The sequence below is a fragment of the Bufo bufo genome, chromosome 6 (assembly GCF_905171765.1).
Source record: "Bufo bufo chromosome 6, aBufBuf1.1, whole genome shotgun sequence".
Classification (NCBI taxonomy): domain Eukaryota; kingdom Metazoa; phylum Chordata; class Amphibia; order Anura; family Bufonidae; genus Bufo; species Bufo bufo.
The window spans coordinates 22,829,266-22,855,536 of NC_053394.1; the positions used below are offsets into that span (position 1 = coordinate 22,829,266).

General features: G+C 44.6%; 1 protein-coding gene across 1 annotated transcript in view; it reads right to left on the minus strand.

Moving 5' to 3' along the window:
- Nucleotides 1-204: 204 nt before the first annotated feature.
- LOC121005467 (alpha-2-macroglobulin-like protein 1) overlaps nt 205-26,271 on the minus strand; it is a 288,965-nt gene continuing 262,898 nt past the window's right edge. The window contains exons 34-35 of the mRNA XM_040438235.1: nt 2,259-2,361; nt 205-347 (exon numbers count right to left, since the gene is read on the minus strand). Of these exons, the coding sequence (XP_040294169.1) occupies nt 310-347; nt 2,259-2,361 (141 nt within the window). The 3' untranslated portion in view covers nt 205-309. The remainder of the gene's footprint in view (nt 348-2,258; nt 2,362-26,271) is intronic.

Here is a 26,271-nt window from a genome sequence, read left to right on the forward strand (position 1 = left end):
CTACTTTGTATCCAGTTCGGGAGTTTGGTGTATCCTGCAGTAGCTGTGCCTGTCTCTCAGAAAGGGGCTTATCGCCTAAACGGATTTTAACCCCTTGTCTGCTGAAACGTGCCGTTACAGATAGATACATATATAGGTATAGATTTTGAATGTGTTAAAATGTTTCTTAAAAATAACACAAATAAAAAAAGTAAAAGTGCAGTTTTTATTCTATTCATGGTGACACCTATTCCACCCCCATGCACATATATGAATCACCCAGTCACTTCGGTGCCCTATGATGTCCCTGGAGGACAGCGTTGCGACTTCTCACGGGCAGGGACTGTACGTCGTCTTAGTATTCTCCTCTGTAGTATAAAAAGGAAATAAAAGTTAATCTAGTAGCATCAGAATAAGGACTCATGCACACGACCGTATGTATTTTGCAAAAAATGGATACGCAAAAAATATGGAGGATGTCCGTGTGCATTCCATATATTGCAGAACGGAACAGCTGGCCCTTAATAGAACAGTCCAATCCTTGTCCGTAATGCGGACAATAATAGGACATGTTCTATTTTTTGGTAGAACGGAAACACGGATATATACGGAAATGGAGTGCACTCGGAGTAGCATCAGGTTTTTTTGTGGACCAATTGAAATGAACGGTTCTGCATACGGTCTGCAAAAAAAACGGAACAGACGTTGAAAGAAAATACGTTTGTGTGCATGAGCCCTTTGTAGTGTAGTGATAAGTTGGAAAAAATTCTAAATGGGGTGGAATTAGAAAAAAAAGCAATTCTGCCAGTACGTAATATGCGGTAAAATTGTCCTGTTCCCTTTATGCTCTAGGTCACTACTATTACAGCGATACCACATTTATATATTTTGTTCTTGTGTTTTAACACAAAAAATATATAAACATTTAGATTTTTTTTTCCCTTTGGCGTATTCTGACCCCATAACTTATTATTTTATGCCTATGAGGGCTAATTTTTTGCAAGGCGATCTGTACTGTACATTGATACCATTTTGGTTGCTTATAACTGTTTAATCACTTTATTTATTAAATTTTTGGGGGAGGTGAAGTGACAAAACATGTCGAATTGGCGATTTTGATGTTTTTCTTTTCCTTTACAGCACTGGGATAAATGCTTTTCATATTTAATAGTATTTTATTTTTTTTATTCACCATATCTTTTATTTAATTTAGGGGTCTGCCGATCCCTTTGAAGATTCTGAGGCTGCCGCAAGGAATGAATGGCTCCCATGATCGCCATTAGCTTAGCGCTTCTGGGTTTTCAGCCTTAAGATTCCGTGGTCACATTTGTCCATGGCACCTGAAGAGTTAAATCTCTGTGATTGGCGTTATCGCCGATCGCAGATATAAGCCAGGCAGTTGGAGGCTATGGTGCTCCCTGTTCTCTCGAACAGGCGCCATATTTATGTACCTAAATTCCGTTGTAAATTTACAGTGGGTGGTTGGGAAGGGGCTAAAGAGCCCTCGAAAAGGTCTCAAAAAGTTCACTTTGGAGATCTGGAAATTAGCTTGTAATATTGGACCCCCTCTACTGAGATTATTAGCCATTCAACTGAGTTTTGTGCTGGGCCCCTTCCCTGATGGGCCCCATGTAAGGTACACCACTATCTGCACTGACTAATTTAGGCCTGATTTGGTTTATTCCTTCATCTTTCCTCCTTGTCTTGATTGTTTTTCTATCAAAACAGAACAATGTTTGTAGCATATAGGGGGAGTCTCCTATACAGCTAATTTGTGTGACCACCACAGGAGACAAGTACAATACGTCATCCAATGGTGTTCTCCCAGACAGGAAGTCAAGTGGTTGCTAGGTAACGCAACGTAACCCAGCCTAAAAAAACATACACGGGGTGAAGTGAGGTCTACAAGAAGAGAAGCGATAGATGTCTGGTAGATGACCTTCTCATCGGTCACATCGTCGTCTAGTTTAGAAAATCTATTATCATATACTTGATAGGGAATTTGGGGTAAATAGGCCACATCAGTTATAAAGAAAGTCTCTCGCCCAGGAGGACTTGTCCTGTCCTCCATTACACATAGATCTTATTGATTCGAATGGGAGTGGTGTAATACTTAATTTTCCCTGTGGTGGCGCTGCAGGCAAATTGAACACTTACTGCCAGTGCTCCTCACAGATTACAGCTGATCGGTGAGGTCCTACCAGGGGAGGGACTTTCTTCTATGGAATAGGGATTGTCCAAATCTAACCTTATAATGGGTTGCCAGGTTTGTATCTCACCTGTCTGATAATAGTCATATACTCTGATATTTGCTGGTTTCAAGTCCTTGACCTGGGTCTCTTGCTGAATATGAATGTAGTATGTGTTTGATTTATGACCAAGCTTAAGACATAGAAAGAAAAAACAAATATAATAAACCTATAACAATATAACAATAATAATAATGTATAATATAATAATGATACAATTAGTATACAAAGAATATAAAAGAACTGATCAGGAAATGATTCATATAGCTGAGGGTTCCCCAGAGAGCTATGAAGGGAGTGTTCTGTGAAGATAACCATGGGATTATTCTTGCACTGGGGCCCCCAGGGGCCAGCATCTGACCCTGATGATTAGTGTTTACTAGTAAACTGAGCATACACAGTTAAGCATCATTCACACGTTCCTGTCCGTGCTCAAATCCGTGAGCAGGTGGTCAGTGATGCATCCGTGAAGCTGTCCTTGAAGGATCCGTGTGTCCGTTTTTTGCTCTGAACAGCTGAAAAATAATTTTCAAAGCATCTCTTCTTAATGATCCGTGAAACACGGATGCAACACGGATGGCATCCATGTTGTATCCATGGTTTTCACTGACCAACACTGACCCACGGACCGTGCTAAAACACTGATGTCTGAATACACACATTAAAATTAATGGGGACGTGTAATGTCCGTGGAAAACTGACGTGTGAATGAGGCTTTGGTCCGTTTATTATGTAATTCTACTAATCACATTGATAAATTTTCTCAGCATTATGTTATTTTTTCTTTACCAATCACCCTTAAAGGGGTATTCTCATCACGCTGTTTTATACTTACCTGCTCCCGGCGCGCTGTCCACTTCCTGGTTTCGGCAGGGGGCGGGCTCCATTTTGATAGAAGTCTTCTCCCGGGCGGGCCGCGCGCTGGACTGAACGCGCACGCCGCCGCTCATGCACCCTGGTGACTTCTTCCTGGCAAGTATACTATACTGGCCAGGAAGAAATCACCATAGCGCATGCGCGGCCTCGGCGTGCGCTTTCGGGACTGCGCGCGGCCAGCCGGGAGAAAAGAAGAAGTCGTCTGCGCAAGCACGGCCACCGCGATTCCGGAGAAGAGCGGTGGCCGTAACCAGGGGAGACGGAAGACAACAGTCAGGTAAGTATATGGTCATTTTCTTCTAAGGCTTGGTAATTAGTTAATTAAATATATTTTGAAAAATGATCACTGTTAAATCATTAACAGATTTAACAGTGATCATTAAGATGATAATACCCCTTTAACCCCATAAGGAAGTGGTTTATTTTAGTGTTTAGGACGTAATTGTTTTTAGTATTTTTATTCTCAGCCATGACGTTTTTTATTTTTCTGCCCACATAGGTGTTTTTTGCGGGATGAGTCGTGTTTATAAATGGAACCATTTTGGGAAAAATCTAATCCATTGTATGGGACAGCATGAAAAAACAGCATTCTAACAGTTTTTCAGGGGGTTTGTTTTATGGCATTCGTCATATCTATATTCTGCAGGTCAGAGTGATTACAGTGATACCAAATGTATGCAAGATTTTTGTATTTTTTGCTTTTAAAGCCCAATAACATTTTTATATTTACATCCAATTAGCCATGTGAGTGATTTTATTTTGCAGGAAAAGTTTTGGATGACATTTAAGTTAATTGAAGTTGACGAAGTGGAATTCGATCTGAATTTCAGGAAAAATTAGATTCGCACTGAAGCCGAATTTCCTTCCGCTTCGTGGTAACGAATCGCAAATTTTCCTAAAATGGCTGGTGCACATGTTAGGACATGGAGCAAGGAACTCTGGGAACGAGAGATCACCCACAATGCCATGCATGCAGCCAATCAGCAGCCAGCCCTGTGATGTCCCAGCCCTATAAATAGCCTCAGCCATCTTGGATTCTGCCATTTTCCAGTGTGTTTAGTGCAGGGAGAGACGTCAGCAGGCGCTAGGGACAGTGCTAGGAAAGACCTAATTGTGCTAAAAAAAATTATTTAGAAGTTCAGGGAAAGATTATTCATAGTGTAGGGAAAGGATAGGGCGGCATCATCTACACTATAAAAGGAGAACAGGATGCAGTAGGAGAATGTAAAGCCTGGGTAATAGGAGCGATTCTATTACACCTTGCTGCACTGACTCGGGATCCAAATTGCTATTATACTGCTGCTTTTAGGTTTGCACTAGATGATACCTCTGTAATTCCAGGAAATCTTGTTGGTTATTGGGGTGCAAGTGCTGTGTTGCAGGGTGTATTTATAGGAAACATGCGTACATCAAATTAACCTTTCTGCGTTGCATTTAATTTGTTCTACAGCCTTTTTTGGGGTATATAAGTGTAAAAAAAAAAAGTACATCTTATTTGCCGTTCCCCGGTGCAGTTTTATTGCTATACAGCCTTTTTTAGGATGTATAAGTGTAAAAAAATTAAAAAAAGGACATCTTATTTGCCATTGTGCAGTGCAGTCATTATGTACTACAGACTTTTTTGGGGTGTAAAAGTGTAAAAAAAATAGTATGTATTATTTGCCATTCTGTGGTGCAGTTACATTGTTATACAGACTTTTTGAGGGTGTATAAGTGTAAAAGAAAGTATGTCTTATTTGCCGTTCTGCGGTGCAGTTACTTTGTGCTACAGCCTTTTTTGGGGTGTATAAGTGTAAAAAAAGTACATCTTATTTGCCGTTCTGCGGTACAGTTATTTTGTACTACAGCCTTTTTTGGGGTGTATAAGTGTAAAAAAAAGTACATCTTATTTGCCGTTCTGTGGTGCAGTCATTTTGTACTACATCCTTTTTTGGGGTGTATAAGTGTAAAAAAAAGTACATATTATTTGATGTTCTGTGGTGTAGTTACTTTGTACTACAGCCTTTTTTGGGGTGTATAAGTGTAAAAAAAAGTGTAACTTATTTGCCGTTCTGCGGTGCAGTCATTTTGTACTGCAGCCTTTTTTGGGGTGTAAAAGTGTAAAAAAAAAGTACATCTAATTTGCTGTTCTGCCGTGCAGTTACTTTGTACTACAGCCTTTTTTGGGGTGTATAATTGTAAAAACAGTACATCTTATTTGCCATTCTGCAGTGCAGTTACTTTGTGCTACAGCCTTTATTGGGGTGTATAAGTGTAAAAAAAAGTACATCTTATTTGCCGTACTGCAGTGCAGTTACCTTTTACTACAGCCTTTTTTGGGGTGTATAAGTTTTAAAAAAGTACATCTTATTTGCCGTTCTGCGGTGCAGTTATTTTGCACTACAGCCTTTTTTGGGGTGTATAAGTTTTAAAAAAGTACATCTTATTTGCCGTTCTGCGGTGCAGTTATTTTGTACTACAGCCTTTTTTGGGGTGTATAAGTTTTAAAAAAGTACATCTTATTTGCCGTTCTGCGGTGCAGTTATTTTGTACTACAGCCTTTTTTGGGGTGTATAAGTGTAAAAAAAAAAGTACATCTTATTTGCCGTTGTGCAGTGCAGTCATTATGTACTACAGACTTTTTTGGGGTGTAAAAGTGTAAAAAAAATAGTATGTATTATTTGCCATTCTGTGGTGCAGTTACATTGTTATACAGACTTTTTGAGGGTGTATAAGTGTAAAAGAAAGTATGTCTTATTTGCCGTTCTGCGGTGCAGTTACTTTGTGCTACAGCCTTTTTTGGGGTGTATAAGTGTAAAAAAAGTACATCTTATTTGCCGTTCTGCGGTACAGTTATTTTGTACTACAGCCTTTTTTGGGGTGTATAAGTGTAAAAAAAAGTACATCTTATTTGCCGTTCTGCGGTGCAGTCATTTTGTACTACATCCTTTTTTGGGGTGTATAAGTGTAAAAAAAAGTACATATTATTTGATGTTCTGTGGTGTAGTTACTTTGTACTACAGCCTTTTTTGGGGTGTATAAGTGTAAAAAAAGTGTAACTTATTTGCCGTTCTGCGGTGCAGTCATTTTGTACTGCAGCCTTTTTTGGGGTGTAAAAGTGTAAAAAAAAAGTACATCTAATTTGCTGTTAAGCCGTGCAGTTACTTTGTACTACAGCCTTTTTTGGGGTGTATAATTGTAAAAACAGTACATTTTATTTGCCATTCTGCGGTGCAGTTACTTTGTGCTACAGCCTTTATTGGGGTGTATAAGTGTAAAAAAAGTACATCTTATTTGTCGTACTGCAGTGCAGTTACCTTTTACTACAGCCTTTTTTGGGGTGTATAAGTTTTAAAAAAGTACATCTTATTTGCCGTTCTGCGGTGCAGTTTTTTTGTACTACAGCCTTTTTTGGGGTGTATAAGTGTAAAAAAAAGTACATATTATTTGATGTTCTGTGGTGTAGTTACTTTGTACTACAGCCTTTTTTGGGGTGTATAAGTGTAAAAAAAAGTGCAACTTATTTGCCGTTCTGCGGTGCAGTCATTTTGTACTACAGCCTTTTTTGGGGTGTAAAAGAGTAAAAAAAAAGTACATCTAATTTGCTGTTCTGCCGTGCAGTTACTTTGTACTACAGCCTTTTTTGTAGTGTATAATTGTAAAAACAGTACATCTTATTTGCCGTTCTGCGGTGCAGTTACTTTGTGCTACAGCCTTTTTTGGAGTGTATACAGTAAGTGTAAAAAAAGTACATCTTATTTGCCGTACTGCAGTGCAGTTACCTTTTACTACAGCCTTTTTTGGGGTGTATTAGTTTTAAAAAAGTACATCTTATTTGCCGTTCTGCGGTGCAGTTACTTTGTATTGCAGCCTTTTTTGGGGTGTATAAGTGTAAAAAAAAGTACATCTTATCTGCCGTTCCGTGGTGCAGTTACATTGTTCTACACCTTTTTTACGGTGTAAGTATAAAAAAAAGTATATCCTATTTGCCGTTCTGCGGTGCAGTTACTTTGCACTACAGCCTTTTTTGGGGTGTATAAGTGTAAAAAAAAGTACATCTTATTTGCCGTTCTGCGGTGCAGTTATTTTGTACTACAGCCTTTTTCGGGGTGTATAAGTGTAAAAAAAGTGCAACTTATTTGCCGTTCTGCGGTGCAGTCATTTTGTACTACAGCCTTTTTTGGGGTGTAAAAGTGTAAAAAAAAAGTACATCTTATTTGCCGTTCTGCGGTGCAGTTACTTTGTACTACAGCCTTCTTTGGGGTGTATAAGTTTAAAAAAAAGGTACATCTTATTTGCTGTTCTGCGGTGCAGTTACATTGTTACGCAGCCTTTTTTGGGGTGTATAAGTGTAAAAGAAAGTACGTACGTCTTATTTGCCGTTTTGCGGTGCAGTTACTTTGTACTACAGCCTTTTTTGGGGTGTATAAGTTTTAAAAAAGTACATCTTATTTGCCGTTCTGCGGTGCAGTTACTTTGTACTACAGCCTTTTTAGGGTGTATAAGTGTAAAAAAGTACCATATTTTTAGTTTTATAAGATGCACCCCCCCCCTCTCAAAAGTGGGGGGAAAATGGCAGTTTGTCTTATCAAGCGAATGGTGGGCTTTTTAAATGTCTGACACTGATACATCGCCGGCCGCTATAATGGAGTACAGTGACTGCACTAGGCCCCGCTCATAGCAGTTTTCATATGTAAAGTCCATTCATGTAATCTTCAAGCAGTGGCTCTGCTTTAAACCAGCACAATCATCTGTAGTAGTACTCACCAGCAAAGCGTCAGGCAGGCCGGCAGCGTAACCTTACTCACTTATTCACGCTCCTGCTTCATTAATGAAGTGGGAGAAGCGTAAATGAGTTAGTTACGTTACACTGCCAGCCTGCCTGCCGCTTTGTTAGTGAGTACTACTACAGAGGATTGCGCTAGTTTAAAGCAGAGCCACTGCTTGAAGATTACATGAATGGACTTTACATATGAAAACTGCTATGAGCGGGGCCTAGTGCAGTCACTGTACTCCATTATACCGGGCCCCACTCACAGCAGTCTTTATATGCAAAATCTTTTTAAGCAATGCTCCAGCAATGGCTTTGCTTTCTTCTGTAACATTACTCCCTATCAAAGCAGCGGTCCGGCCGGCATATGACGTCACTCACTCGGTCATGCTCCTCCCACTTCATTAATGAAGCTGGCAGGAGCGTGACTGACTGAGTGAGTTACGTTACGCTGCCGGTCGGACTGCTGCTTTGATAGTGAGTACTGTTACAGAAGAAAGCAGAGCCATTGCTGGAGTATTACATAAAAAGATTTTACATATAAAGACTGCTGTGAGTGGGTGCCCAGTGGTGTAATGGGGGTCACTATTTACACAGGGACAATATACTGTCACACATATGCTACTGTGACCAGCATAAGATCATCTCATTCTGGTCACAGTATCATATGTGTCACCGTATATTGTCCCAGTGTGAATAGTGACCCCCATTACATAAGAAGCTATATGTGTGTCATCCACACATCCCCCATAGCAGTGTATCATCCACACATCCCCCATTACAGTGTGTCATCCACAGATCCCCCCAAACAGGGTCATCCATAGATCCCCCATAACAGTGTCATCCACAGATCCCCCATAATAGTGTCATCCACAGATCCACCATAACAGGGTTCTCCACAGATACCCCATAACAGTGTCATCCACAGATCCCCCATAACAGTGTCATCCACAGATCCCCATAACAGTGCGTCATCCAGAGATCCCCCATAACAGTGTGTCATCCACAGATCCCCCATAACAGGGTGTCATCCACAGATTTCCCCCATAACAGTGTCATCCACAGACCACCATTAGTTCAAAACCCACCAAAAGCACACCTTTTGGTTCAAAATATATTTTTTCTTATTTTCCTCTAAAAAATCTAGGTGCGTCTTATAAAGCAAAAAAAAAGTACATCTGATTAGCCATTGAGCGGTGCAGTTACATTGTTCTACAGCTTTTTTTGGGGGGTGTATGATTTAAAACAGTACATCTTATTTGCCATTCTGTGGTGCAGTCATTATGTACTACGGCCTTTTTTTGGGTGTATAAGGGTAAAAAAAGTACATATTATTTGCCGTTCTAGTTATTTTGTACTACAGCCTTTTTTGGGGTGTATAAGTGTAAAAGAAAGTATGTCTTATTTGCTGTTCTGCAGTGAAGATACTTTGTTGTAGCTGGCCATCTAAGACCTCTCCTAGGTTGCTAATATAGCTTGTGTGTTTATATAGCTAAAGCTGCTAATAGCCCTAATACAGTTCCTATGTTTATGTGTTAAAGACAAAAGCAGAGTTATTTACTGTGACTTCATGTTTTGGATGTCATATAACTGTTATATTTTGTGTTCACAGAAGCAGAAAAAGATAATATGCCTTTAAGATTCATTTTGTAATGTAAGGTAAGCTCAGTGACACAGCAGAAACAACAGAAAGCATAGTGTTAATCTGTTGTTGCTGGGCAGAAGTCTAGACCAATCACAGCCAGCTTCTCACACAGCAAGAGTTTTCACCAATCACAGCCAGCCTCACACACAGCCTGTCTGGGATTTCCCCTAGCAGAAGCTGCTAGAATCATTATTCACCAGAGACAGGAGCTGAAGAGACATTCACTCCACTGAGAGCTGTGTTTTTATGGGAACAAGAGGCCAAAATAGGTATTTAAAACAGTTATATAATGTTCCTACTGTTAGTATAGTGATTAGAACTGTATACTGAACCAGTTATATGTGTGTTTACTTACAGTTCCACCAAATTCAAATTGCCAGCAAATACAATTGCAAATTCAATTGCAAACTACAAAAGTCACAATCCAAATTGCATACAACCATACTAGATCATACTCAACCAATCTGCAAATAGTTACTGAAAACTGCAAACCCAGTGTCAGGACTCGAACCTGTGGTCAGTCATGTCCCAGGCGGTAGCTCTACCCACTAGGCTACCGTCTCTCCTTGGACTGTTTCTAGCTAACTGCTAACTTCTAACTACCTCTCTTGTCCTTGCCTTGACCTGCTGATTATTCCAATCTCTTGCACCTGCTACTTCCCTATAAAACCCAGCCCTTGAACCCAGCCCTTTGCTGGTTATTGTGCCTCCAAGCCTGTAGCAAGCTTCCTCTCTGCTCCTCCACCGCTGAATTGCCGCCTGCATTGACTTACTGCTTACCACCGACCACGCTACCTGCCTCCTGCTTCTGTGGGCCTCTGCCACTGGACTTCATACTTCCAGCTCGGGTGTCCTCAGACTCAGGTGAGCCTCGATTGACACTACTCCGTAACAGAATAACCAGCCCAAAAAAAAAATGGAGTCCGCAGTGGCCACCCTGCGCAAGCAGGTGTCTGAGCTGCAAGAGTTCGGCACCACCTACCAGGAGAAATTTTCGCAAATCCAAGGCCTGGTACAGAGTCAACAGGGGGAGATCATTGAGCTCCAACGGCAACTCCTGGACATACGCGGCGCGGCTGCAGACACCCGCATGCCACTACCCTCGAAATTCAATGGAGATCGTCGCCAGTACCGGGGCTTTCTCAATCAGTGCCGTATCTACTTCCGGATGCATCCGGCCCCCTTTTCCACTGATGAGAAGAAAGTATTGTTCATTGTTAACCTCCTGACGGACGAGGCCCTGGCATGGGCGTCTCCATACGTGGAAACCAATAGCCGTCCGCTGCACGATCTGGATGTTTTCATCACAGCTATGAGCCAGGTCTTTGATGACCCCAATCGCTGTGTGACAGCTGAGGCAAGACTACACAGTCTTCGACAGGGAAGACGCTCTGTCGCCGAGTACACCGCCGAGTTCCGCCGCTGGGTCTCAGACACCAACTGGAACCCAGGTGCTCAAAGGAGCCAATTTCGGCGAGGTCTATCGGAGGCGATCTAAGATGAACTTGCCAGACTTGAAGCCCCGGATGATTTGGACGACTTCATTCAGGTGTGTGTCCGTATTGATCAGAGGCTCACCGAGAGAAGGAAAGAAAGGCTCTGGTTCCAAGGCGACAGACCCACTTACTCTACTACCCAGCAGGTCGCCCAACCTCCCATCGAGCCTATGCTGGTTGACGCAGTGCGCAAGACTCTGTCCGTAGCAGAAAAAGAACGACGACTGGCCGAAGGCCTCTGCCTCTACTGTGGGGAGCCAGGGCACATTGCCATCAAATGCCCCAACAAATCCCGCAGAACCATTGCCGTCACTAAACTGCGAGAGCAGCGGCAGGCCACAATCCCACCGGTGACGGCAGAGACAACTGAGTTAGCAGCCACCGGGTCCCACTTCACCATTCCAATTGTCATTACCATCGGGGATCGACAACTTCTCTGTTCTGCAATGCTCGACTCCGGGGCTGGCGACAATTTTATGGATCAAACTTTTGCTCACGAGAACAACATTCCGCTTGTAACCAAGACAGCCCCCATCGATCTGGAAACGGTGGATGGGTCCCCACTCTCCTCGGGACCCGTTACACATCAGACCACAGATTTACAGCTCCACATTAAAACCGACCACCACGAGACGATCCACTTCTCTTTGATTTCCTCCCCCAAGTTTCCGGTGATCTTGGGCATCCCGTGGTTAGCCACTCGCAACCCTTCGGTGGACTGGGAAACTCGCTGTCTACGGTTCACATCCGAGTTCTGCTCTTCGAACTGTCTGCATGAACCTGCTTCCCCAACACCCAAAATATCTATCATCTTGGAACCAACGGTCAAGGAGCTGTTGCCTCCACAATATAGTGAGTTTCAGGATGTCTGCGAAAAAAAAACCGCACACAAGCTGCCCCCGCATTGACCATACGACTGCCCAATTGAATTATTACCTGGGGCTGAAATACCCTTCGGCAGCATCTACTCCCTCTCGGAGCCTGAACTCAAGGCCCTGAAGGACTACTTGGACGAGGACCTAAAGAAGGGCTTCATTCGACCCTCCACCTCCCCGCGGGAGCACCCTTCTTCTTCGTGGAGAAAAAAGACTCCTCTCTACGCCCTTGCATTGACTACCGCAAGCTGAATGATGTTACGGTAAAAAAACGTTACCCTCTCCCCTTGATTTCGGAACTCGAAAGTCTTTACGAAACTCGATCTTCGAGGGGCCTATAATCTGGTTCGCATTTGCCCCGGGGATGAATGGAAGACCGCACAATATGGACATTTTGAGTACTTGGTTATGCCCTTCGGACTTTGCAATGCCCCAGCCACTTTCCAACATTTCATTAAAGACGTCCTTAGGGACATGCTGGATCTGTTCGTAGTGGTATACCTGGACGATATTTTAATTTTCTCGGAAAATCTCGATCAACATCGCGAACATGTCCGCAGGGTGTTACAAAGACTTCGCGAGCAGTCCCTATACATCAAGCTCGAGAAATGCGAGTTCGAACAGACCACCACCCAGTTTCTCAGTTACATCATCTCCCCGGAAGGGCTGAGTATGGATCCTTGGAAAATTCAGGCTGTAATAGATTGGCCTCCCCCTAAGAACGAAAAAGAAATACAGAGGTTTGTCGGCTTCGCCAACTTTTACCGAAAATTCATTCGGAACTTCTCAAAAATCATTACTCCAATTACCCACTTAACCAAAAAGACTGTGCCCTTTTCCTGGACACCCGAAGCACAGGAAGCCTTCACCAAGCTTAAATCCCTCTTCACGTCTGCTCCAATTCTGATCCATCCTAATCCCGAACTGCCATTCACAATCGAAGTGGACGCTTCCGACACCGCAGTAGGCGCTGTCCTATCACAACGTACGGGAGAAAAGATGCTTTTACACCCTTGCGCCTTCTTCTCTCGCCAAATGTCCCCCGCAGAGAGGAACTATGACATCGGGAATAAGGAGTTACTGGCAATCAAAGATGCCTTCTCGGAGTGGAGACATCTATTGGAGGTTGCCATCAATCCCATAACTGTGTTCACTGACCACCGAAACCTCGAATTCATCCGTTCTGCCAAGAGGCTTTCCGCCAGACAAGCCAGATGGAGTTTTGCCCTTTCCAGGATGTTCTCTGAACCTTCACAGGACAACAAGGGCCAAGCCAGCATTCTACCCGAGAAAAAGGTCTTAGGAGCTACTTACCCAAAGGAACTCCTGGGGTCAATCAAGAAGGCTTATAAAAAGGACCCCTTCCTCACCCACCCAGCAGAAGACGTCAACCTCACCCTCAAGGGTGGCTTCTGGGTATACCTGGGTCGACAACTGTACGTACCAGAAATGGCACGGCTCGATGTACTAAAATATAACCACGATACCAAGTTGGCTGGCCATCCAGGTACAAGAAAGACCCAGGAACTCCGGTCCCGCTCCTTCTGGTGGCCGACATATAAGAAATATACTAAAAGGTTTGTCTCCTCATGCACGGTCTGTGCCCGCAACAAGACTCCCCGCTCTTCACCCGTGGGGCTGCTGCGACCACTCCCCATCCCCTCCCGCCCTTGGGGTTCAATTTCTATGGACTTTGTGGTTGACCTACCCCCTTCAAAAGGGATGAACACCATCCTGGTCGTCGTGGACCGCCTTACCAAGATGGCCCATTTCATCCCCTGCAAGGGCCTACCCACCGCCAAACAGACGGCTGACCTAGTATTCCGTGAATACGGGGTTCCAGATGATGTGGTCTCTGACCGAGGAGTGCAATTCACCTCTAAATTCTGGAAAGACTTCTGCCTGGCCCTTGGGATCACGGTAAACCTGTCCTCCGCTTTCCATCCCCAGTCTAATGGGCAGACAGAGAGAACAAACCAGACCCTCGAGCAGTACCTACGTTGTTTCATCACTCATTAGCAGGATGACTGGTTGGACCACCTTCCTACGGCCGAGTTTTCCTACAATAATGCGGAACACAGTTCCACCCATTACAGTCCTTTCTACGCCAACACTGGCCTGCATCCAGCTTTCATCCCACGCCTGCCCATCACCTCCACGCTTCCAGCGTTGGCCGAACGCCTGGCAAATTTACAAGAGGCACAAGAGAACATTTCCAATAATCTCCTTGAGGCTCAGAGACGCTTTAAGCGGGCGACAGACAAACGTCGTAGACCCGCTCCGGACTTTCAGATAGGAGATCAAGTGTGGCTCTCCACAAGAAACCTAAGACTGAAGGTACCTGCTCAGAAATTGGGCCAAAAATACTTGGGGCCTTTCCGAATCTCTGGCCGGATTAATGAAGTCACCTTCCGGCTAGTTCTCCCACATTCCATCAGGGTACACCCAGTCTTCCATTGCTCCCTTCTCAAGCCGTTTGTAGAGAACACCTTCCCGGCCGCCATCCTCAGACTCAGGTGAGCCTTGATTGACACTACTCCGTAACACCCAGTTTAGCCAGTAGATCTGTTAAATCTCACATATACCTCTCAGAGAGATCATAAAGTGCTTAAATAACTTAAAGTGAGAGTACAGATACTGAAGAGAGAAATATATCCACCATTTTATGTTGAATGACAAGATTGAACAGTTGTACCACCATCTTAAGCATACCGCCAGTTTGTAATATCTTTTCAACACGTGTTTTGTACATGGACTATCTGCTGCGGAGGCGGCAGTGTTATATATGAAGAAAAGTTGAAGTTAATAAAGAAGTTATTTCAAGCATTTGGTGTGCTCTTTAAACCTACTGTTTCCATAGAACAGCGCTAGAGGAATTACAGAGTAATAGATAGTCAGAGATATCAAAATTCTTCTAATGCCATAGCGCAAAAGGCACTTCATAGTGCTGCGCCTGCCACACTTGTACTACAGCCTTTTTTGGGGTGTATAAGTGTAAAAAAAAAAGTACCATATTTTTCGCCCTATAAGACGCACCTAGGTTTTTGAGGAGAAACATAAGGGGAAAAAAATTTGAACCAAAAGGTGTGCTCTTGGTGGGTTTTGAACTAATTGTGGTCTGTGGATGACACTATTATGGGGGATCTGTGGAGGACACACTGTTATGAGGGATCTGTGGATGGCACTGTTATGGGGGTATCTGTGGATGGCACTATTATGAGGGGGATCTGTGGATGGCACTGTTATAGGGGATCTGTTGATGGCACTGTTATGGGGATCTGTGGATGGCACTGTTATGGGGGAATCTGTGGATGGCAATGTTATGGGGATCTGTGGATAGCACTGTTATGGGGGGATCTGTGAATGGCACTGTTATGGGGGCATCTGTGGATGACACATATTTAGCATCTTTTGCTATATATGTGTCATCCACAGATATCCCCCATAACAGTGTCTCTGTGTACAGTAAATAGTGACTCTAATACAAGTGGGGGCCGGCAACTAGTGTTAAAATTGCTGCGGGGCCCGGTGCAGTCACTGTACTCTAAAATACCGGCCCCGCACACACCAGTATTCAGATGTAAACTGTAGGCAATTGATATGTTAGGCTACTTTCACACTCACATTTTGTGCGGCTCCGTTCAGATAATATGACCGTCTGCATCCGTTCAGAACGGATCCGCTTGTATTATCTTTAACATAGCAAAGACAGATCCGTCTTGAACACCATTAAAAGTCAATGGAGGACGGATCTATTTTCTATTGTGCCAGATTGTGTCAGTGAAAACGGATCTGTCCCCATTGACTTACATTGTGTGCCAGAACGGATCCGTTTGCAAGCAGCGTTTTGGTGTCCGTCTCCAAAGTGGAATCGAGACTGAACTGATGCAAACTGATGCATTCTGAGCGGATCCTTTTCCATTCAGAATGCATTAGAATACAAACTGATCAGTTTTGGACCACTTGTAAGAGACCTGAACAGATCTCACAAATGGAAAGCCAAAACGCGAGTGTGAAAGTAGACTTAACTGTAGGTAATCCATATTTAAACTACAAGGTAGCGCAATCCACGTACCTTAGTACTCACTATTGAACGCCCGTACTTGAAGGCAGGTTGGCCGGTCACTTATTTACTCACAGCGCATGCTCCGCCCACTTTATTAATGAAGCAGGCAAAGCCTGCGCCGTGAAGAAGTGAGTGACCGGCCAGTCTGCCTGCAAGTACAGCGTTCAATAGTGAGTACAAAGGTACGTGGATTGTGCTACCTTGTAGTTTAAATATGCATTGCCTGCAGTTAACATATCAATTACCTACAGTTTACATCTGAATACATGTGTGTGCGGGGCCCGGTGTAAGAGTATAGTGACTGGTACATCACAGGCTGCGATGTAAAAATGGCAGTATTCGCCCCATAAGACGAAAAAAAGTGCGGAGAAAAAAAGTGCGTCTTATGGGGCGAACAATATGGTACAACTTATTTGACGTTCTGCGGTGCAGTAATTTTTTACTGCATCCTTTTCGGGAGTGTATAAGTGTAAAAAAAGTACATCTTATTTGCTGTTCTGTGGTGCAGTTACATTGCTATACAACCTTTTTTGGGGTGTATAAGTGTAAAAGAAAGTACGTCATATTTGCCGTTCTGCGGTGCAGTTACTTTTTGTACTATAGCTTTTCTTGGGGTGTATAAGTGTAAAAAAAAGTACATCTTATTTGCCGTTCTACAGTGCACTTAATTTGTACTACAGCCTTTTTTAGGGTGTATAAGTGTAGAAAAGTATATTGTATTTGCCGTTATGCGGTGCAGTTACATTGTTCTACAGCTTTTTTTGGGGTGTATAATTGTAAAAACAGTACATCTTATTTGCCATTCTGCGGTGCAGTTACATTGTACTACAGCATTTTTTGGGGTGTATAAGCATAAAAAAAGTACATCTTATTTGCCGTTCTGCAGTGCAGTCATTTTGTACTATATCTTTTTTTGGGGTGTATAAATGTAAAAAAAAAAAGTACATATTATTTGCATTTCTGGGGTGCAGTTACATTGTTATACAGCTTTTTTGGTGGTGTATAAGTGTAAAAAAAAAAAGAACTTTTTTGCCATTCTGCGGTGCAGTCATTTTGTATTACAGCCTTTTTTGGGGTGTATAAGTGTAAAAAAGAACATCTTATATGCCATTCTGCAGTGCAGTTACATTGTTCTACAGCTTTTTTGGGTTGTATAAGTGTAAAAAAAAGTAAGTTTTTGCCATTCTACAGTGCAGTTGCATTGCGATACAGCTTTTTCTGGGGTGTATAAGTGTAAAAAAAGTACATCTTATTTGCTGTTCTGCGGTGCAGTTACTTTGTACTACAGCCTTTTGTGGGGTGTCTAAGTGTAAAAAAAGGACATCTTATTTGCCGTTCTGCGGTGCAGTTACTTTGTACTAAAGTCTTTTCTGGAGTGTACAAGTGTGAAAAAAAGTACATATTTGCCATTCTGCGGTGCAGTTACTTTGTACTTCAGCCTTTTTGTGGTGTATAAGTGTAAAAAAAGTACATCCTATTTGCCATTCTGCGGTTCAGTTACATTGTTTTACAGCTTTTTTTGGGGTGTATAAGTGTAAAAAAAAGTACATCTTACGTGCTGTTCTGCGGAGCAGTTACATTGTTATAGAAGTTTATTGGGGTGTATAAGTGTAAAAAAAATACATCTTATTTGCCATTCTGCTGTGCAATAACTTTGTACTAATGCCTTTTTTGGGGGTGTATAAGTGTAAAAAAAAGTACATCTCATTTGCTGTTCTGCGTGCAGTTACTTTGTACTACAGCCTTTTGTGGGGTGTATAAGTGTAAAAAAAGGACATCTTATTTGCCGTTCTGCGGTGCAGTTACATTGTACTACAGCCTTTTTTGGGGTGTAAAAGTGTAAAAATAGTACAGCGTATTTGCCGTTCTGCCGTGCAGTTACTTTGTACTACAGCCTTTTTTGTGGTGTAAAAGTGTAAAAAAGGTACATCTTATTTGCCATTCTGCGGTACAGTTACATTGTTCTACAGCTTTTTTTGGGGTGTATAAGTGTTACAAAAGTGCATCCTATTTGCCGTTCTACGGTGCAGTTACTTTGTACTACAGACTTTTTTGGGGTGTATAATTGTAAAAACAGTACATCTTATTTGCCGTTCTGCGGTGCAGTCATTTTGTACTATATCTTTTTTTGGGGTGCATTAGTGGAAAAAACAAGTACGTTTTATTTGCCGCTCTGCGCTGAAGTTGCATTGTTCTACAGCTTTTTTGGGGTGTATTAATTCCTTTTAATAAATTTTTTTAATCTAACAGTATGTCAGACAGATAAGTGAAAGGTTCCTTTAAAGGGAACGGGCAGTGGCAAAAATGTTTCTGTTGCAGGCAGCAGAAGAAGGGGGGTGGCACTAAGAGTCGCAGCGATAGGCCTGAGCTCCCGTTGTCATCTAGTGGTCATGTCTTGACCAGCAACCCAGCGGTGCTTGAATGGTTGACTCGGTCTTCTACGTCATTGCAACAGACATCAGACACCTCCAGCCAAGAGTCGATGGGTTCTTCAGACACAACGCTTACTTAGCATGGCTCAGGAGCAGTCCCTTTGCCCTCACCTGTCCTCAACCTGCCTTTGTCCTTTTCTGTTACCTCTGTTAGAGAAGTATTATATGCCCTAGACTTCGCTCCACTGTTCAACGAGGACGAGCTACAAGAACAGTCAGCAGCTACCACCCAGCCAAGATCTGGAGGACAGATTCACTGGTTCCTCCGGTAGGCGGGCAAGTAGTGATGATTAGAGTCGCGTGGGAGCTGATGTTGCAAGCAGTCAGGCTCCTGGCCCTGAGACCATTGAGGGGGACATCAGTGACGGCAAGACAGTAGCGGACGATGATGAAGCTGATTGCACTTGGGAGCTGGGTGAAGAAGGGGCTTCATCATCATCAGGAAAAGAGGGTGACAGCTTGTGCGTGAGGCAGCGGCTGAGCCAGCAAGGTGGTGGCGTGGCCGGGAGTCAGCAGGGTAGCAGCAGTGGGAGGTCAGGAGCCAAACATGCTTGGGTAGACCGCCTGCTTCGCAGGAGACTACCTGCCTGGGAAGTAGCAGTGCAGGGGTTCACGGAGGCAGCGGTAGCAGGCAGTCAGTATGGAGTGTTGGAGGGAAAATGCCATACTCGGCGGTGTGGCAATTGTTTGTTACGCCACCGGAGGAGGTGACAATGGCCATTTGCCGAATTTGTGGGCAGAAGGTGAAGCGTAAGCAGGGTGCCAATGTTGGCACTAAAGCGCTGCGTCAACACATGCAGCGTCACCATAAAGTGGCCTGGGAGAACCGTGGCTCTGATGTGGTGGTCCAGCCTGCTTCAGCAACCGCTGCATCACCCAGTGGCCCAGTGGCACGCAGCCGATTTCAGGCAGTCAAGGCTCCACCACCTCAGCCGAAGGGAGCTGTCTGTCCTTCCCACAATCTTCTGGTCCTGATGCTCCTCCTTCTACTCCTCATCAGTCATACCATCAGCAATCGATCACCGAAGCGATTGCCAAGAGACAACAGTAAGCGTGCACTCATCCAATGGAACACAAGCTGAACGTGCTCCTGGCAAAGTTGCTGGTGCTGCAGTCCCTCCCTTTCCAAGTGGTGGACTCTGCACCTTTCAGAGAACTGATAGCTTGTGCCGAGATGAGGAGGAGAGTCCCAAATCTTCATTTATTTGCCAAAAAGGCAGTACCAGCCCTGCACACATATGTTGAACAGAAGGTGGGCCAGTCCTTGAGCCTGTTGGTGTGTGCAAAAGTGCAAGGCAGCGCCGATGTGTGGAGCTGTAACAACAGTCAAGGACAATATATGTCCACTGGGTAAATGTGGTTCCTGCCCAGCCACACCAGCAACTTGGCCAGGTCACGCCACTTCAGCCTCCATGTTCTCATGCCATTGGTCCTGCAACAATTTCCACCTCTGCCTCCTCATCCTCCACCGTGCCCTCAGCCTCCACTGCAGGGACAATTCACAGTGCCCCACCAGCATACCAGCATACCACATGTGCATGTTCTGCACCTAGTTTGCCTGGGTGAACGGAGTCACACAGGGGAGGAACTGCTCTGCATCCTTCATCAAGAAATCAAATCCTGGCTTTCTCCTCGACAGCTCAAAATCGGAATTATGGTGACAGACAATGGGAAGAACATGGTGTCGGCGTTGCGTTAAGTTCACGTGCTCAATCTGTTCGGAAGGCGGCTCCTGAAGTCTTTCGCCCATCTGCAAGTCATCCTGAAAATGGCCAGGAAACTTTGTATGCACTTCAGCCACTCGTATACAGCAAAGCTCACCCTCCTTGAGCTGCAGCGGCAGAACAGCATCCCCAACATAGGGTGATATGCAACGTTTTCACCCGTTGGAATTCCACCCTTCATATGTTGGACCGATTATTTGAACAGAGAAAGGCCATAAACGATTTATTGATGATACAGGCGGACAGAGGTACTCCCCTGTGTAGAGAAGGCCATGTTATTTGACTGTCGCCAGGACTATGGGATGAACAACATAATTCCATTGATTCATGTCCTGGAACAGATGCTGCTATATCTGGCTGGCCAGGGGACAGGAGAAGCGGCGACTACATCTCACGGCCACATGAGCCCTGTGGGGGCTGAACTAGAGGAGAAGGACATTTGAACACAAGCAATGTGTAGAGAAATGGGTGTTTTTTCTACACAGGTGACAGGAAAGGAGGAGCAGGAGCAGCCAGAGGAGTTACAGGGCAATGAGAAAGAGGAGGCAGAGGACCCAGACACACCGTGGCAGTATGCAGTGGAGATGGGCAGCGAAACTCGATTTGTGGCCGCAACTGGCTGAGCTTGCACTAGACAAGCTTTCCTGCCCGGCCAGCACTGTGGCATCAGAGCAGGTGTTTAGTGCGGCGGGTGCCATAGTTACCCAAGGAGAACTCGCCTGTCCACCCAAAATGTGGAGAAACTGACCTTTTTGAAAATGAATCAGGCATGGATCAGCCAGGATATCCACACACCAGTGCCTGATGCATCAGACTAGATCATTCATGGTGCCACACCTAATCTTTGTCAAAAAAGACCTGTTTCTTTTGGCTACCTGCTTCAGCTACTATTCTGATGCTGCCACCCGCCTGATGCCACACACCTGCTACCAGGTGCTTCTACTGCCACCCACCATCTTCAACTGGTACTGGTATTGCCCGCCACCTCACCACTATGTCACTGGGCCACTCTGTGGTCTCCTCTAGAGATGAGCAAATCGAAGCTGATGGAGTGGAATTCGATCCGAATTTCAGGAAAAATTTGATTCACAAGAATGCGAATTTCCTTGCATTTTTCCTAAAATGGCTGCTAAACGTGTGAAAACATGGGGCAAGGAACTCTGGGAAGGCGGGATCACCAAGATTGACATGCCTGCATGCAGCCAGTCAGCAGCCAGCCAGCCCTGTGATGTCACAGCCCTATAAATACGGCAGCCATCTTGGATTCTGAAATTTTCCAGCGTTCTGAGTGCAGGGACAGATGTGAAAAAAAAACTGAAAAAACTATTTATAAGTGCAGGGAAAGGATAGGGAGGACAGTGCTAGAAACGCGATTTACAAGTGCAGGGAAAGATTATTTGGGGATCCAAATAGCCATTATACAGCTCTGTCATTCCAGCTATTTGTTATTGGGGTGCAAGTGCTATGTTGAAAAGCCTTTAGTGGCTTATATCTGTGGAAAAAGAAAAATATATTCTCAGTTCACTTCTGCAGTTATACGTGGTGAAAGCGTTTAGTGGCATATTGCAGTACAAAAAGAATAATATATACACAGTTCACTGCTGCAGTTATTTGTGGTGAAAGTGTTTAGTGGCCTATTTCAGTACAAAAAGAAAAATATATACGCACTTCACTGTTGCAGTTACTTGTGGTGAAAGCGAATACTGACCTATTTCAGTACAAAAAGAAAAATATACAGGGAGTGCAGAATTATTAGGCAAGTTGTATTTTTGAGGATTAATTTTATTATTGAACAACAACCATGTTCTCAATGAACCCAAAAAACTCATTAATATCAAAGCTGAATATTTTTGGAAGTAGTTTTTAGTTTGTTTTTAGTTTTAGCTATTTTAGGGGGATATCTGTGTGTGCAGGTGACTATTACTGTGCATAATTATTAGGCAACTTAACAAAAAACAAATATATACCCATTTCAATTATTTATTTTTACCAGTGAAACCAATATAACATCTCAACATTCACAAATATACATTTCTGACATTCAAAAACAAAACAAAAACAAATCAGTGACCAATATAGCCACCTTTCTTTGTAAGGACACTCAAAAGCCTGCCATCCATGGATTCTGTCAGTGTTTTGATCTGTTCACCATCAACATTGCGTGCAGCAGCAACCACAGCCTCCCAGACACTGTTCAGAGAGGTGTACTGTTTTCCCTCCTTGTAAATCTCACATTTGATGATGGACCACAGGTTCTCAATGGGGTTCAGATCAGGTGAACAAGGAGGCCATGTCATTAGATTTTCTTCTTTTATACCCTTTCTTGCCAGCCACGCTGTGGAGTACTTGGACGCGTGTGATGGAGCATTGTCCTGCATGAAAATCATGTTTTTCTTGAAGGATGCAGACTTCTTCCTGTACCACTGCTTGAAGAAGGAGTCTTCCAGAAACTGGCAGAAGGACTGGGAGTTGAGCTTGACTCCATCCTCAACCCGAAAAGGCCCCACAAGCTCATCTTTGATGATACCAGCCCAAACCAGTACTCCACCTCCACCTTGCTGGCGTCTGAGTCGGACTGGAGCTCTCTGCCCTTTACCAATCCAGCCACGGGCCCATCCATCTGGCCCATCAAGACTCACTCTCATTTCATCAGTCCATAAAACCTTAGAAAAATCAGTCTTGAGATATTTCTTGGCCCAGTCTTGACGTTTCAGCTTGTGTGTCTTGTTCAGTGGTGGTCGTCTTTCAGCCTTTCTTACCTTGGCCATGTCTCTGAGTATTGCACACCTTGTGCTTTTGGGCACTCCAGTGATGTTGCAGCTCTGAAATATGGCCAAACTGGTGGCAAGTGGCATCTTGGCAGCTGCACGCTTGACTTTTCTCAGTTCATGGGCAGTTATTTTGCGCCTTGGTTTTTCCACACGCTTCTTGCGACCCTGTTGACTATTTTGAATGAAACGCTTGATTGTTCGATGATCACGCTTCAGAAGCTTTGCAATTTTAAGAGTGCTGCATCCCTCTGCAAGATATCTCACTATTTTTGACTTTTCTGAGCCTGTCAAGTCCTTCTTTTGACCCATTTTGCCAAAGGAAAGGATAATTATGCACACCTAATATAGGGTGTTGATGTCATTAGACCACACCCCTTCTCATTACAGAGATGCACATCACCTAATATGCTTAATTGGTAGTAGGCTTTCGAGCCTATACAGCTTGGAGTAAGACAACATGCATAAAGAGGATGATGTGGTCAAAATACTCATTTGCCTAATAATTCTGCACGCAGTGTATACGCATTTCACTGTTGCAGTTATATGTGGTGAAAGCGTTTAGTGGCCAAGAAGAACTCGCCTGTCCACCCAAAATGTGGAGAGACTGACCTTTGTCAAGATGAATCAGCCGTGGATCAGCCAGGATTTCCACCCACCAATTCCTGATGCATCAGACTAGATCATCCATGGTGCCACACCAACACTTTGACAAAAGAGATCGGTTTCTAATGGCTACTATTCAGATGCTGCCACCTGCCTGATGCCACACATCTGGTGCCAAATGCTCCTTCTTTCACCCACCTTCGTCAGCGGGTACTGGTATTGCCACCCACCGACCCACTCTGTCACCGGGTCACTTTGTGTCTCCTGATGCTGCTGCTGCTGCCATCCCCACGCAATATCACCATGCCACTTTGTGGTATCCTGATGCTGCTGCTGCCATCTCCACACTATGTCACCTTGCCACTCTGTGGCCTTCTCCTAATGCTGCTGCCGCCACCTCCAGACTTTGTCATTGTGCCACTCAGTGGTCTCCTCATACTGCTGCCACCTCAAGACTCTGTCATTGTGCCATTCGGTGGCCTCCTCATACTGCTGCCACCTCAAAACTCGGTCATTGTGCCACTCGGTGGCCTTCTCTTGATGCTGCTGCGGCTGCCGCCACCTCCAGACTCGGTCATTGTGCCACTTGGTGGCCTCCTCATACTGCTGCCACCTCCAGACCCTGTCATTGGGCCACTCTGTGGTCTCCTCATGCTGCTTCCACTTCACCACTATGTCATAGGTCCACTCTGTGGACTTCTCCTGCTGTTCGCACCCTCCCCCACTTTATGACTGGCTTTTTTGGCTTTCGGCCTGGCTGACATCGTCATTTATTTGACCTTTCTTCTGACCTGTCAGAAGGAAGGAAAAATGAGACGCACAATGGATCCTGTCTGTGTAGCAGCTGTAAGGCCTGTATGGTCCCATCAGAATTGGCTTATGATTTGGTAGCCAAAAGCAGGAGCGGGGAAAAAAACACAGAAGACATGCAAATATTCCATTCACGTGTCATCTGTTTTAGATCCACTCCAGTTTTTTGGGCGTTAGCAATACTGATGGATTATTGAGCAAATGCTGACCGAGTGAAGGCGGATGCTCCACAGACAGGATCCGTTTTTTGTAGGTTATTGTTCTGACGGATCAGAAGAAGGGCAAATTAATCAGTGACGTCAACACAAACTTACTCCTGACACCCTCTCCACTCTGTCAGTGGGGCTCTACTTGTATAAGCGTTTAAAAGAATTGGTTCTGTAGACATCTATGTGGAATCAGCTGACGAGGGTGTAAAAGGACTGCGCTTCTTCTTGACGCTAACATTGACCTGTAAGGCTGAGTTCACACTTCAGTTATTTGGTCAGTTTTGGCCCTGTGACTGCCCAAATATGTGAAGTGTGCAGTGATTCTAAGAGCGACGCCTGTCATCTGCATGTCATACTGACTCACAGTATTATTTTGCTACCCCAGCAGACTCCCTATGCATGTTACTGCAAGGCACAGTGTTCTACACCCCTATAAAGGCTCTCTGCAGCCCGGAAATAGACAAATTTTATCGTAATTTAGCACAAATAAATTCGGCCAAATCGAATTTTTGAGAAATTCGCTCATCTCTAGTCTCCTCATGTCGCTGCCACCTCACCACTCTGTGGTCTCGTCATGCTGCTGCTACCTCAATACTATGTCAATAGGTCATTCTGTGGTCTCCTCATGCTGCTGCCACCTCAAAACTATGTCACTGGGCCACTCTGTGGTCTCCTTATGCTACTGCCACATCACTACAATGTGGTTTCCTCGTGCTGCTGCCACCTCATCACTGTCACTGGGCCACTCTGTGGTCTCCTCATGCTGCTGCCACTTCACTACTCTGTGGTATCCTCATGGTGCTGCCACCTCAACACTATGTCACTGGGCCACTCTGTGGTCTCCTTATGCTGCTTCCACATCACTACTCTGTGGTCTCCTCGTGCTGCTTCCACTTCAACACTATGTCACTGGGCGACTCTGTGGTCTCCTTATGCTGCTGCCACATCACTACTCTGTAGTCTCCTCATGCTGCTGCCACCTCAACACTATGTCACTGGGGCACTCGGTGGTCTCCTCATGCTGCTGCCACCTCAACACTATGTCACTGGGCCCCTCTGTAGTCTCATCATGCTGCTGTCACTTCACCACTCTGTGGTCTCCTCATGCTGCTGCCACATCACTACTCTGTGGTCCCCTCATGCTGCTGCTACCTCAACACTATGTCACTGGGCCACTCTGTGGTCTCCTCATGCTGCTGCCACCTCAACACTATGTCACTGGGCCACTCGGTGGTCTCCTCATGCTGCTGCCACCTCAACACTATGTCACTGAGCCCCTCTGTAGTCTCCTCATGCTGCTGCCACTTCACCACTCTGTGGTCTCCTCATGCTGCTGACACATCACTACTTTGTGGTCTCCTCATGCTGCTGCCACATCACTAATCTGTGGTCCCCTCATGCTGCTGCTACCTCAACACTATGTCACTGGGCAACTATGTGGTCTCCTCATGCTGCTGCCACCTCACCACTATGTCACTGGGCCACTTTGTGGTCTCCTACTGCTGCTGCCACCTCACCACTCTGTGGTATCCTCATGCTGCTGCTACCTCAACACTATGTCACTGGGCCACTCTGTGGTCTCATCATGCTGCTGCCACCTCAACACTATGTCACTGGGCCACTCTGTGGTCTCTTCCTGCTGCTGCCACCTGACCACTCTGTGGTCTCCTCATGCTGCTGCTACGTCAACACTGTGTCACTGGGCCATTCAGTGGTTTCTTCATGCTGCTGCCACATCACTATTCTGGTCTCCTCATGCTTCTGCTACATCATTACTCTGTGGTCT